This window comes from Acomys minous (assembly GCF_964271855.1).
Source record: "Acomys minous genome assembly, chromosome: 4".
Classification (NCBI taxonomy): domain Eukaryota; kingdom Metazoa; phylum Chordata; class Mammalia; order Rodentia; family Muridae; genus Acomys; species Acomys minous.
The window spans coordinates 52543883-52559030 of NC_140486.1; the positions used below are offsets into that span (position 1 = coordinate 52543883).

A 15148-nucleotide genomic window follows, 5' to 3' on the forward strand; every position below is an offset into this window, starting at 1 on the left:
GTTAAGTGTCCTTGGAATCAAAAACATCCATGCCCCGTTGTGCGCACTTCACTCAACAGCGCAGAGCCCAGACTCCCCACACCTACCCCGCATGCAGTGTTTCTCTGTCCCGGCTCCTCAGGCTCTAGTTAGCAGATCTCATTTTCATTTTCAACCCTTTTTCATCTGATCACAGGCAGGGGAGGGGGAGGGGGTTACCATGTTTCTTTCTTTGCTTTTGTTTTACAATGTCCTGGTAAGAGCTGCCTTACACACTCCCGTGTTCTATCCTTATCATGCGTTAGTGACAAGCTCTGAGACCCATAAACTTGCTTCTATGGCCGCCTTTGGCCTCTTTTTTTACAAATTTTGCTTTCAGTTGCCAAATACCATCTTGGGTCCGACATGACTTCCCCTCCCCCCAGCTTTATCTGGCATTGCCGTGTGCAGGCTTTGTGAATTTAGCAAGATGAAATGTGCCCTGCACAGTTAACACTGTGATAAAAACACCACGACCCAAAGCAGGCTAGGAAAGAAAAAGTTTATTTCATCTCACACCCCATCGTTGAGGAAAGATAAGGTAAGAACTCAACGCAAAAACCTGGAAGCAGGAACCATGCAGAGGCTATAGAGGGATGCTACTTACAGCCTTGCTCCTTGTGGCTTGCCCGGCCTGCTCTCTTATAGCATTCAAGACCACTTACTTGCTCAGGGGTGGTACCACCCCTCATAGGATGGGCCCACCCACATCAACTGCTTACAGGCCAACTTTATGGAGGAATTTTCTCAATTAAGATTCCCTCTCCACAATTTACTCTAGCTTGTGTCAAGTTGAGGGGGAAAAAAACTTATCAGGACATATATCAAGATTTTTCTGCCCTTTTCGGGGGGGGGTGTTTTGTGCCTGGAGTGCTCTTTGCTAGAGCTATACAAGTTAAATTCCTAGAGAAATTCAAAGGCCCACCACATCCTCATGAAAACATCCCAAGCCACTAATTAAGACTGTTTAAAAGATTGTTATGGTTCTGCAGCTGGGTGTGCTGGTGCACACCTGCGATCCCAGCACCCAGGAGGCAGAGACAGACGGATCTCTGAGTTCAAGGCCAGCCTGGTCTTCAGAGTGAGTTCCAGGACACTTGGTTCTTATACATCCATCTCATATTAGTCATTTTCTTTCAACTCAGTCCCTGTGTTGGTTGCATAAAAGGAATATACTCCCATATTGATAATTCTTACCTTGAGTAAGAGCAATAAAAAGTAAAAGCCAAGATGTGCTTCACAAATATGAATCCTTTTATTAAAGCAGGAAGCCTGCATTGTGGTACCACAAAAAAAAAAGCTTGTAGGCAAAATGTTAATAAGCTCTGTAGTCAAAATACATCAAAATGTGCACAGAGAAACAGTGCACCTGTAGCAGTGTTTAATTAGGTGCCTTTGCTTATGGTGCACGGTCCCTTAATTATCCATTTGTTAAATAAGAACATTAGGAAACATGAAATCAAAGTCGAATTCATTTTCACAAAAATCAATATTAAACCCAAAGTTGTAGCCCCATTGACTCTAAATATTGAATATTTCCAAAGTAAGAACCAATGTTGCGTCAGGAATGGAGTGTATAAAATATAGATGAATTGTTTTGTTACTTTTGCAAAGAAACCAGGTCTCAACCTAAAACTGCATAGCAGGAGCAACAAAAGCCAACATCCTAATACCATATGTCTAATCTATGAAAACAATTAGTTGGACCATGTTCCCTCTTCTTTTAGTAAGCCTACGAAACCAGCAGCAAAAAGGAAGCTTAAACCTCGTACGAGATACGAACAGAAAGAACGACGCATCCATTAAAGGTTTCGACATCCCTTCCCAGCACAGCTTTAGTGTACTTACTAAACATCACAGGTTGTGTAAAATCAATTTTACTTGTTTATCCATTTCTTTAGTTCATCCGTCTACACTGAATTAGATTTATCGCTGCTGTCTTATTATCAGGGAGATATACACTTGAAAGCCTTTCACTAGGCCAGCACACATGGCTAGCATATATTACCCGGGACCTCATTACTCAGAAGGTCAGATCTCTAACCAAAATTGACGTCAGGAGGCAGAAAAGGAGAGGAATTAAAAAGTAAGCAATGAAAACACATGAGCACCCTTCCCCTCTCAAAGTTGCTTGATCATTCCGACTGCCTTGGGAAGGAGAACCTCTGTTTGTGTACTTTGTGTCGCCCTGCCATTCTCTCTTCTAATGAAGGAAATGATCATGAAACTCGTGGTCTTCAGTGCACAAACATCGCTAGCTACAACTTTCATGTTATTGCCCCGCTTTTCTTTCAATTTGCCTTTATAATTGAGGCTTCTGTATGATTTTTGATTTGGTACATGGTGAAAATCATCAGTCTTGCAAGCAAATTTTGAAAGCCAAAAAAAAAAAAAAAAAAGTAAGATTATTTAAACAAAAGCATTGAGTAAGGTACAGGCAGCGTGTTCTGACAACAAGGACCTGAAGGGGATCACACAGAGACGGGAGAAGCCGTTGGTTGCAGCATATACTCCTTGTTGCTTTTAATTGTCTACACGACTAAATAAAAGTTGTGCCAAAAGACTAGCTTCAAGATTCTAAGACAGCGCTGACAGTGTGGGAAGGAGGCCACATCTGACAATACGAAGATCAAATTTTGGTTACCAGAGCATGGGAGGAGGAGGCCGCAGACATTGCTGAGCGTTGCATTGTGTGGGGTGGCCTTACAACAGAGAACGCTCTAGCTGGCCCAGAAATTCCACGGAGCCCACGGTGAGAGCCCCTTGCTATGGATTTTCCCTTTCCGTCATTACCTGCCACCTTTTCCCAAGACTCTGCTCCTTCCCTCACTTGATGCTCCATTTCTTCATTGAGTTCCTCCCGTGATGACAAAGGGAACTCCTGGTCTAAGCCTTCCCCTGTTTCCCCCACAGGTGTGAGTGTCCATTTGCAGTCCTAGTGACGACAGTGGACTACACCAAAGGGTCTGTGCTCTCTAAGCATTAATGTTATGCCACTAACACTCGGACTTCACTTCCTAACTGAGCAACTGGATCCATGCATCTGCTGACGTTCTAGTAACACAGATAGAGGAAAAGACAGCTAAGGTAAAGAGGACCAGAAATTACAGTTTAAAAAATTCACTCCTTGGGTTTCAAGAAAAGCTGATGTTTGTCCTGAGTGGTATGGTTCCTTGGCTCCATTAAACACTGTATTTTTTCATGATAAATATAATCTTGGGATTTTAAAGAGTCGATATTCTCTTTAATATATACCTTAGCTTCCTCGGGAGTTTTGTTTTTGTTTTTGCTTTTTAATCAAAAACAACTTCTTAAGCAGTGAAAATAAAACTAATAGACAACAAAGAAAAATTTAAAACATTTAAAAAATAATAAGTGGTAGTGGAAATAGTTCACTTGGCCAACATTCAATACTTTGTTTCCAAATGCATTACTGCAAACACTAAACCCACATGTCTACCTGAAGGTAAATGTTTATAAGAAAGTGCTTTGAAGCTGCCTGTGGTTCCCCGGCTCTTCTCCCCTCACCTCTTCTCATCTCCAGAAAGGGTTAAAAGCAGACAACACCTGCTTCAGCTTTCTAACCCCCATGCAGTAGTCACAGCATGCTCTTGACAGCAGAGAACCTATCACAGGCCTCAAAGAGCCCAAGTCTCTGGACAAGAAGTGTATTCCCAACCCAACGGTTGAAATATCCCGGAAGGCAGCACATGCATGCCCTGAACGCCATCTTGACTTGACTCCTAACTCTTATCTTCCTGTGGTGAGTGACAGTGAAGGTGAAACTGAGTCTCAGAACCACAGAACACTGCCAACAGAGACGCACGGCATTGCTGTCAGCTGCAGGGGTGGCAGTTAGTGCTCACCAGCTGCACTGTGGAGAAGGGACGCTAAAGCTGGGTGAAATTAGGGTCTTGGTCATATACTCTAACTGGAAAGACAAGTTACAATGTTTTCCTTTCTCCTGAAGGCGCTAAAACAGAATAAAGGCACATCCTAACCAATAGGGCTGTGGCACATGCCTGTAATTGCTGTTCTCCACAGGCCAAGTCATGAGAGTCTTGACCACCACCACAAACAGATACTAAAAAGAACAAAGATTTGAAAGGAAAAGATGAGAGAGAGAGAGAGTAAAAGATGATGAGAGAGAGAGAGAGAGTAAAAGAAAATGATGCATCAGTGTCTGATCTGCTTCATTACATTGAGTCAGTATCTTTTTTAAATTCATTAGTTACGTGCTTAGTGCCTGGAGGCAGGACACATGCACCTGGCGAGCTCCCGGAGACCAGAAGACAACTTTGGGAAGTCAGTTCCCTTCTTCCAGCTTGTACATCCCAGGTATAAGACTCAGACTATGAGGTTCTGCAGCCAGGCCCTTCGTGGGAAGAGCATCTCCTCGGTCCTCTGAGTCATTGTCTTTAAACTCATTTGCTGAGCTCCTCGTCAAGTGCTATGCACTTCGCGAGGCAATGAATATGCAACAGGGCAAAGGCCAAACCCATGGGCTTCTGTCTTTTGCAAGCCTGGTCAGTATTCTTGCAAAGAACCTACACAGCAGGAGCCTCTATCCTCCCATTTGGAGTCCGACCAGTCAACTATCTAAGGAAAGAATCAACTTCGTGGAGAAATTTATAATCGCACTAAAGAAAAAAAAAATAAGAAGGAACATGTAATCACCACAGAGGCTAAACAATCAGGGTAGAGCATGGAACACAGCAGCTGCCAGGAGTATGCACCCGATAGGTTGTGGAGGCCTAAAATACAGTGTAAGGATAAGGCCTGGAAATATTAACCAAGAGAATAGCCCAAGATGGTGGTTGTCAAAAGAAAAAAAGGGAAAAAAAGAGACAGAATCTGACTCCTCACCAGCCATGATATAAGCTGATTTGTCCTCTTAAAATCAGGCTGATAAAATCATGAATATATATACATACATATATGTATATATATATATACATATACATATATGTGTGTGTATGCTATACTACACATATATGAAAGTAACAGTGAAAGTGTGTAGGGGAACAAAGGAAACTAATAGGAGTGTGAATTGAGAAAGGGGAAACAGAGGGATACAGGGGCATGTGCTCACTGTATTATATATATGAAAATATTCTTACATCATACAGTTCCATGTATGGCCTAGAAGCCCACATGGTGACTCCTAAACTATGCTGTGGCCACTGGAAAGTGGCCTTTGGGAAGCTGTCCTGTTCACGACCAACTCCTGAAGCTGGAGCTCTCAAGATGAGGTCTTAGGAGAGAAGACACGGAAGAGCTTAGGGAAAATGTTTCTATTCTATAGATTTCCCTGGCTAGTCCTCTGCCTTTCTATCGTCTGAGACCACAGCAGAAGATGCCACCTCTGAAGACAGGAAGAAAGCTCTCACTGGGCAAACAAATTAGCCAACATCTTGGTTTTGAACCCCCTACTCTCCAGATCTATGAAAAACAGATGTTTGGGGTGAAAGCCACACAGGAGTTCAGCTGTCGCCCAAACAAAGGGTGCTAAGACAAGACAAGGCCACTGGCTGGAGCCCTTCTCCTGGAAGCCACACAGTTACGGTGCCTTATAGGAAGTCCCTTCTGGGCCTGAGGGAACACTCGCTGGTAGGACATAGCTCCCTCCCTCTCTAAGGTTCCTCCCTCCACAATTAAGTTTTCTCTGGCAGACCATGCTCCCATCACACACACACCAGGGTAGTTACACATAAACACACACACACACACACACACACACACACACACACACACCAGGGTAGTTCCACACACACACACCAGGGTAGTCCCCATACACACACACCAGGGTAGTTCACACATACACATGCGCGCGCACACACACACACACACACACCAGGGTAGTTCCACACACATACAAACCAGGGTAGTCCCCATACACACACACCAGGGTAGCTCACACATACACACACGCACACACCCCAGAGTAGTTTGACACACACACACCAGGGTAGTCCCCCCCACACACACCAGGGTAGTCCCATCCCCCCACCCCCACCACCAGAGTAGTCCCATACCCAGCCCCCCGCCCCGCCACCACACACACACCAGGTTACACACACACACACACACACACACACACACACACACACCAGGGTAGTTTTCCCACACCCCTACACACCAGAGTAGTACCCCACAAACACACACACACACCACACACCAGGATAGTGTACACACACACACACACACACACACACATCAAGGTAATTCAGATTCCTGGGTGCTCAATGGATCTTTTGGAGATACCAGTGCTTTCTTGAAAATTTGGAAGGGAAAAGTCCAATAAGGACTTGGAGGCAACAAGAAGAAGAACTGTTCTCCACAGGCCTGTGCCAAACGGACACTACTCGGGACAATGTTGCCAAATGGTCTGCAAGACACTGTGCCACAGACCTCTGCCTCCAACTCCAATCCAGTACACCCACATGTATGTCCGAATGCAACATCTCCTAACTGAGCCACTACTTAGCTCAGATCACATGACGTCAGATCAATGAGCCCAGCAAATATTCTCAATGAACCAGCATAAAACATAAAATACTGCAATATACTGCTGACAGTAAAAGCAAGCATTATTTGGTGAAATTGTTTTTCTATTCTATGTATATGACCACTCATCTCACTATTTTAAAACTATTTGTATCCTAAACAACAATAGATACAGATAGACAGACAGACAGGCAGGCAGGCAGGCAAGCAAGGAGGCAGACAGACATTAAATAATGAATTTAGTCTGTTGAAGTCCTAAAGGTCCCCAACCTAAAGCAACTGATCCATAATTTAACACATTTTCTTTTAACCCAGGGGTCTAATGTTTGGTTTTCTGGATTGGATGCCTGGGAACACAGCCTAGGCCATTCAAAACATCTTTCCAATATGGTGCAAGTCTAAACAAAAGATCGACCAGATCTGAAATCAGGATGTGGGTTTGGATGTGTGAGGCCAAACCCTCACCACAGAGCAGGGTGATCCAAGTCTTGTCCTTCCATTCGCCAAGCCACCGGGAGGGACGCAAGCCAGAGGTAAGCTCTCTGCTCCAGAAGAGCTCTTAGGATGCCAGTCTCTCAAATCGCTGGGCAGAAGAGCAACTGCTCTCTAGGTACGGGTCCCTGCATAGGATGGTGGCTCACTGACACTGCTAGGTAGCTTTGTTTCTGTGCTGTGATTTCTGTAAGCATAGCAAGCTCTATAAATAGAAAAATATTTTCAATTATGATTTTAGGAGGAAATTGCTTGCTCAGAACTTTTGAGTAGCCCATTCATGTGCCTAAGGAGACCTCCCAGAGAAAGTTATCTCTGCCTTATGCAAGATGGCTGCAAGTAGATCCATTCTGCCAATGCCTGCCTTCTGTGAATAAGTCGTGTCCAGGGCAGCATTCTCAAGCTGGGGGGTCACCACCCTTTCCAACAAACCTCTATCTCCAAAAGTATTTACATTACCATTCATAAAAGTAGCAAAGAAAATATTTTTATGGTTGGGGAGCTCACCATAACACTGAGGAACTATATTAAAGGGTCATAGCATTAGGAAGGTTGAGAACCACTCGGCCAAGGGCTTCAGGTTGTGAGAGCGTTGGGAAGTTCATCTGACTTTCCACATTCTCAAGGCGGCCTTCAATCTAACTTCCTTGAAGTTGGGAGTTGCCCATCTATGCCAGATAATTTTAGTAGAGGAAACGAGAGGTCTCCAACTTAACTAAATGGGGTTGTCGACACTGTGAAACAACTCATCTGTAGGGGGCTGTCTGCACGGTGGCCCGTCCCGGGACCAGATTGCTGCCATCTGAACATCACGCTGATAACTGTGTGTGAACAAATCGAGTGTTTGGGCTTTAGAGTCACTGCCCAGATTCATCCCAAAAGGTAGAGAGAGAGAAAAAAAATCTTGAGATCTATCAAAGTGAGCTCAAACTAACCACTAGTGCACAAAGCAAACGTGCTTTTGTGGCTCACTCGGTGCGTACACAAGTTTTGTGGCTTTCTGATACTCTTTTTTTTTTTTTAACCATTACAGCTGGAATATCAGGTGGTTTGTATTTTAGGCTTATTTCTTTGAAAACATAACTTAAATTATGACGATATTTCTCTATCGTAACCAAATGATATGAGCTCTCTGCTCACCGACACTGCCATCTGTAGAGAACTTACCCAAGAATACACACTACGGCTGCACCTTTCAATGGCCCTATTTTTCTCCTTAAAGTATTTTAATTTGGTAAGTGTAGAATAATTTTTAAAAAGACAATCTAGCAGGGCAAGGCTTAGCAATTTATAATAGATTTGTATGTACAACCCCAAATGAACTGAGAACTGTAGGGCCAAATTTAAAACAAACAAACTTCAGACCCTTTCCCTGTGAGATGCACCACCCCATGGAAGTGTACACTTGGAATTTTGGGTGGTTTTTCTATAAATTCTCTCGCTCCTCAAGTGTTTGGCATGATGGCAATGCATATTTGTGGCCTAAGTCAGAATCAGGGTCTTCTGGGGTGTTGCTCAGATGCGGTGAGGGACCGTCCCCTCAGCAGCAGCAGGCACTTCCTCCTTAAACTGGCAACTTCTAAAGCACTGAGTAACCAACTCTAAGTAAGCTATCATCTCTTTCATCAGAAGTTTATACCACAACGCTGCAGCACATCACACAAATATGAGAGGTTGTTGAACCTTTTCAAAGCTATGAATTGCTCTCATTTCAGCATGCAAGAGCCTTCAGATGAACACCCAGGAAAAATGACCAAAAATGGATGCGAACATATACATTATTCAATGCTCATATAGCTTGGGGTTTTTAAAAAAATAGCAAAAATTAACGTCTCTCAAAAGTTGTACCTTTTTACACACCACTTGTACTCAGGCAAAGGCAAACCAGAGGGGGTAAAAATCCTCCTAAGAACAAACACCCAGAATCCAGTGCCACCTGTCTCTAGAAGCATAAAAAATAAAATAAAATTAAAAGGCTGTTAGATAAACCACTACCAGCAAAAGGATGAAAAACAAATTGGAAAAAAAAAGTTGCAACTTGGCAACAGTTGAAAGTGTGTTCAGATTCCCTATGATGAAAGCTTTGCACTCAAACAGTACGGAAAACAAGCCTCCTTATGTGTGTGTAGACAACAGAAAAGAAGAAGAAGAAAATGTAAGGAAAGAAAAATAATTTTCAGTGGAAAAAGATCTGAGCACATATGCAACCAATCCCAAGGTTTAAAAAAAAAAAAAGCTACCTGTTTAGAGCCTCAGAGCAGGGGATGAGTGGGCGCATCTGCTTTCCAACGGGATGGCTTTTTGCATGCAGGACTTAAATAAACCACTTCAGCTCATCAAAGAAGAGTAACACACCTCTTCTCAGTAATTACCCCTGCCTGGCCCCCGTGAGCTGCTTTCTCTTTAAAGCCCCACTACTTCATTACTCTGCCTTTAACTCTCCTAAATGATTCATTCTCGCCTTCTCCTGAGCACACGCTGCAGGGAAGCTAGTATTTAGGTTAAATTTCCACCGCCACTTGCTTTGGAGAGCTTGATGAGAGGATAGCAGGAGGAAATCTATTTTAATAAATCCATCACGATGAGGAAGGGCATACTGCAGCCCCCAACCCAAAACTCACTAGACACAGAAGTCCCTGTGACAAACTATAATCTGAACAAAGTCACTAATTAGGAAAGCAGAGTCCACGTGGGTAAGAGAGGTTATCACCCTAGTGGCAGCCAGTTCCACACAGGGAGGGCGGGAGAGTCTGGCGGATGCTTGCAGCTGCACCGGCCTAGGCGCTTGGGGAGAGCCTGGTTGTCTCAGACTAGAGTTTAGCTCTTGCCCAGACACTGACTAAGCTGGGGAGAAATCAAAGGCAGAGGGGCTAGTCCAACACCCTCACCCTCGGGAGGTGTCGCAGCGAGAGGGACAACTAAGCATGCACGCTGCAGGCGTTCCCTGCCTCAGCCCGCGCCTCCACGCTCCGCCCGGTCCAGCACCCCTCGCCTTACCGTCCCAGCTCTGACTCCACCTCGAAGAAATCGCTCAGAGCATCCCGGTTAGAGCCGTCTATCCAGTAATCCGGGACGAGGTTCCCAGACCCAGCATCAGCGCTGACTGAGGAGCTGGACGAGGAGGAACAAGAGGGCACCGTGACTTTCAGCATCTTCGCCGCGGGACTCCGGAAGACGCCGCCGCTGCCGGAGCTGGAGCTGGAGCCGCCAGCCGCCGCCGCCGCTGCCGCCTGCAACACCGGAGTGAGAGGAGGCGTCCTTCAGCGCGCACACGCCCACCGCCGAGCAGGGCTGCCGCTCGCCTCCGTGCTCGGAGCGAGGGCGGGCGGTGAGGCTGAGACCGCGAGCACCAAGGCAGGGGAACCCGGAGCCACCGCCAGCCGGCAGAGACCAGGTTGGGCGCTGCAGAGCTTAGGCGCCCTCCCCCTCGCTCCCGCCGCCCCACCTCCGCGCCTCCCTCCCGCCTGCCCTGCCAGCCCCCTCCCTGAGCTCCTCTCCCTTCCAGGCTGTGGCTGCAGCGGGGGCCAACAAGCGCCTTTGCAAATACAGGAGCTTGGGGATGCCTCTAGGACACCCGGCATGCATCTTCCTACACGCCCTCCCTCCGGCGGGAGCCGACAACCTAGACTGCTCAGTCAGGGGCTAGCTCAGGGAGTGGAAGGCACCAAATACGTGGTGAAAAAAAGAGACCTGGTCGTCACTGGCGCAACTCATGTTTCCCGGAGCTTGGCTTGAAGCAGGCGAATCCCTTCCACCTTGCACCAGCTAACCAGCCACCCCTTGCTGGTCCCTATGTCAAAGCTTATATGGATGACAGAGGAGGGTGTCGGTAGCTGGCAGCCAGCTCCTGGCTGGCCTTCTCTGCTGGAACTCTATGCACACCGGAGAAGAAAGGGCCTAGGTCCATGCTGACCTGACTCACCTTTGAGTGAAGTCTTCAATTTGTCATCACGGCTGGTGGCATTGTCGCCTCTGGCTCTGCTGGAGCTCCTAAAAGGGCACACACTTGGCTGTGTCTAGTTCAATTTCGGCATCTGAAGGCCAGCAGCTGAGAGGGCTCAGGGAAAGGCTCCAGAGAAGCCAACTAGGCAAACCTGCCTGAAGGCAGGACCTGTCACCATCCTTAACAGAGAAGGTTGCTACAGTTAGAGCTGTTTTCTTCCCATGAGCTGTACCCCATGACAGCATTCTAATATCCACCCCATCAGCTGCCACAGCGGGTTTAAGTCCTGGATGAACAGACACCTTGGGCTTTATTTCTCAGATTTCAGCGAAGATAAACAATTAGCTATTACATTGTAGTGTGCGTGCGATAGTTAGCACATCCCATCTGATTTCCCACTAAATGACTCCCGACCATTTAATATTACAGAAACACTGGGGTGGATTTTTTTTCCCTCGCTTTTCTCCAATATACTCTTCCCAGCTAATCTCTACTCCTGAAAGCATCAGTCACAAATATGTTGCAATATTTTCCTCTCATTTGTTGAAATAGTATTTATTAGAGTGAAATCACCACCAAAACAAAACAATCAAATTGCGATAAGAAATGGGAATTTAACAGGGTGATGATGGTGAGCAAATGCTCAAACCACAGTGCTCTACACATAGCAAATATATGTAAGGTTCACTCAAGGCCCCGTGTATACTGGAAAGAGAGGCTAGGAAAGTAGTTGCTAGGGTATTTGTAATCACAGGCCTGGGAAGCAAGCAGCAAGGGCTGTGAACGCGTGTGCTGTAAACTATTTAACGACATGGGTCCCCAAACAAGTACGCTACCTTGGGGAGATGGTAACCCCAGTGTCTTCCTGCTATTTTAGAAAACAGTGGTTGGAGAAGGAGCCCATGTGTAGTACAGAGGTCATCATAGAAATTATATTTGCATTTGGCACAAGTTTAGTCACTTGACACGCATTGTTTTCACAAATGACTTCCGGGGGAAATGCGACAAATGAAAGTTTAACGAGAGTACATGGTTATCCCCTTATTTGCAATTTCACTGCCTATGTTTTTCAATAACCTGCAGTAAACTGAAATGTGAACATATTAAATGGAAAAGTCCAGAAATGAACAATTCATAAACTTTGAACTAGATGGCATGCCGAACTCTGTGCTAGCCTATTCTGGCCTAGACCAGTTATGAATCATTTTTTTTTTGCCCTATGTATCCTCCCTTTATATGCTACTCTCATGAGTCCATTACTAGCCATGATAGATCATAGTAAGTTGTATAGGAAAAATCAAAATTTATGCCAAGCGCAGAAGTACCTGTAGTTTCAGGCATCCACTGAAGGTCTTGGAATGTATGACTTGGGGAAGGCAGCAGGGGCGATGTATTTTGTTTAATCTATGAAGCTTTCTTTTTCATTTTAAGCAGATGAATAGAAAACGGTAAATGTTATTTTAAGGAAAACAAGGGTTAAATACACGAAGTTAATCATTTTTACTAAGAAGGCTTAGTAAGGCTAAGATGGAAAAAACGGAACCATAAATGCATCAAAAAGTATTATTAACTAAACCCCTTGAAGATATGGACAAACACTAATAGGCTCAGAAGATTTGGAAGACCTGAAATTGAGACCTGAAGTAGGAAAAGCTCATTAAAAAAAAATCTACTTCTTACCACAGGAGCTCAAGAAAAGCTTTGGAACAGGAAACAGAGAACAAGGCATTGGGTGGAAGTGTTTAAAGGCACCTGTGGCCCTGACGCTCACAGCCGTTCCAACTGCCCCATCCCAAAGCCTGAAAGAAAACAATAGGTTTGACTCTGTAAATATTGGACAGGGACAATTTTTTTTCTGGGTCAGATGATACAGCTGATGCCATACTGAAAATGGAAATTAAGTGGGATTCTGGAAAATCAGCAGCGCAAGTCATACACCTGTAACTCCCACAAGATGCTGAGAAAATATGGTCCTGTATCTGTCATCTCCATTCTATCGCCATCCATATAGACACTGAACGATTCTTTACCAGAAAACAGAAAAATCGTATGTTGCTGGGGAATAGACCAATAGCTGGGGATACTGCCAACGAAATTGCCTGATTTCTGTTTTCTTGCAAACGGAGGGCCTTGCACACCCTGGGTAGTGTCTACCACTGAGCTATGTGGCCAGGCCTTATGATTTCTATAAATCACCGACCCTTAAAACAGGATCATCAGTCTCACAGAAGAGCTATTTACTGTGTCTCTAACACATGAACAACTTCTCATTCTGATAATGGAAGAGTAGGCTGTATAACTCTCTTGTATATAAAAATTATATTTCCTATCCAGGCGTGGTGGCACATGCCTGTAATTCCAGGATTCGGGGAAGCAGAGGCAGGCAGATCTCAGTGAGTTTGAGGCCAGCCTGGTCTACAGAGTGAGTCCAGGACAGCCAAGGCTAGCACAGAGAGATTCTGTCTCAGAAAAACCAAAAGCCAAAAAAAAATTATATTTCCTGGACTACATATAACAATTATTAAAATTTAGTTCAGAGTAGCAACAAATCTGGATGATATTAGAATGGTGTCACCCACAGAAGAAACCTTTTTGAGGGAATTTCTGTCTTTGTGTCTTAAAATATCAGATGACAGACATTCTGCATTAGCAGGGCAGAAGAAACTGAGATGAAAATAGCAAAAAGAGTGTACACAGTGGGGCTGGAGAGATGGCTTAAAGGTTAAGAGCACTGTCTATTCTTCCAAAGGTCCCCAGTTCAATTCCCAGCAACCACATGGCAGCTCACAACCATCTATAATGAGATCTGGTGCCCTCTTCTGGCATGCAGGCAGAATACTGTATAAATAATAAATCTTTTTTTAAAATGGACACAGTGGAGAAATTTACAATCTATGCATAACCTGCACTAAAACAACAGGCTGATCTCTCAAGCTGCGGAAAATGTGCTAACTTTCAATAAAACCAGGGGGGATGAAGTGATAACCGGAAGAGCAAATTAGCTAAAGACGAAGTGCATGATTTGGAGTGTAGATTAAACCAATCTAGGCTGAAGAGATGGTTCAAGGGTTAAAGCACTGGTTGCTCTTCAGAAGGACCCCGGTTCAATTCCCAGCACCCACATGACAGCTCACAACTGTTAACTCCAGTTCCAGGGGACCTGACACCCTCATACCTGCAGACAGAACACCAATGCTCATAAAATAAATCATTTTTTAAAAGTTGCACCAAGTTAAGTGTGTGTTTGAGCAAAGGAACTAAGAAATAAGTTTACATGAGCAATATAACAGAATTTGAATCATTGCAGGTGAACATTGGTAACATCTAGTTTATAAATTTTTTTTTTTTTTGGTTAGGCACATAAAACAATAGGAAAACATGAAAGGAGGCCGATAGTAAAATTACACAAACTAGTTCCAAGATGATTCATAGGCTGATACTGATTTAAAACAGAATATATAAATGTTTAAACAATTAGAGGGAAAATAGTTTACAATGAGAATAAAGCTGGGAATTCCTACCAGAGAAATGGAAAATGTTCAAAAGAATTATTGGGAATTTTAGGGCTGATTGTAAACTGTATGAATTTTACTAGTTACATGAAAAGGGCTCAAGGAAGACTGCCGCTTACAGAAAGTAGGGCGGGTGGACTTAAGGATAGGTCTAGTACCCGATGTCTGTGGTAGAGCTCGGTGACCGTCACCTCCTCACATTCATGTCTGAGCTCTGCTCCCACACTGAGCCATGGCTGGCAAGGGTGAGAAAGAGAGCATGGTGAAAGTGCAGGTCACAAAGGCATAGCAGGTGATGTCTCCCTTCCTTTGTTTGCTCACTCTGAAGAAAGGACAAGTCAAGCAGACACATGTAAACTCTTTAGAAAGACTCTCAGGCTAAGGAAGCCTCAGATGACTTCAGACCCAGCAGGCATCTGACTACAGTCTCATGGGAGAACAGAGCCAAATAATTCAAATGAAGATAGTTGATCACTGGAGAAAATTTGGAATTCTGTACATGGAAATTGTAAGGGGCACATGAATACTGATGCTCCAAAGCAGCAGATTTTTGGATTAACTTTAATTCAAAAATGACGAGTGAATAAAATATAGTTATTATCTAACCCAGGAAGCAAAAAAATGATGGAAAGAATAAGTAAGAAACTGGTTTGTAGAATGATACCATGATTTCTTA

General features: G+C 44.4%; 1 protein-coding gene and 1 long non-coding RNA gene across 2 annotated transcripts in view; both read right to left on the reverse strand.

Moving 5' to 3' along the window:
• Positions 1-10431, reverse strand: part of CAMK4 (calcium/calmodulin dependent protein kinase IV) — a 214302-nt gene extending 203871 nt beyond the window's left edge. The window contains exon 1 of the mRNA XM_084779436.1: positions 10015-10431. Coding sequence (XP_084635562.1) covers positions 10015-10169 — 155 coding nt within the window. The 5' untranslated portion in view covers positions 10170-10431. The remainder of the gene's footprint in view (positions 1-10014) is intronic.
• Positions 10432-11002: 571 nt separating this feature from the next.
• LOC311596199 lies at positions 11003-14707 on the reverse strand. The gene is made up of 3 exons (XR_014778754.1): positions 14592-14707; positions 12286-12376; positions 11003-11139 (listed from the first exon to the last, which is right to left on the reverse strand). It is a non-coding gene; the product is annotated as an uncharacterized lncRNA (long non-coding RNA).
• Between the last annotated feature and the right edge of the window lie 441 nt (positions 14708-15148).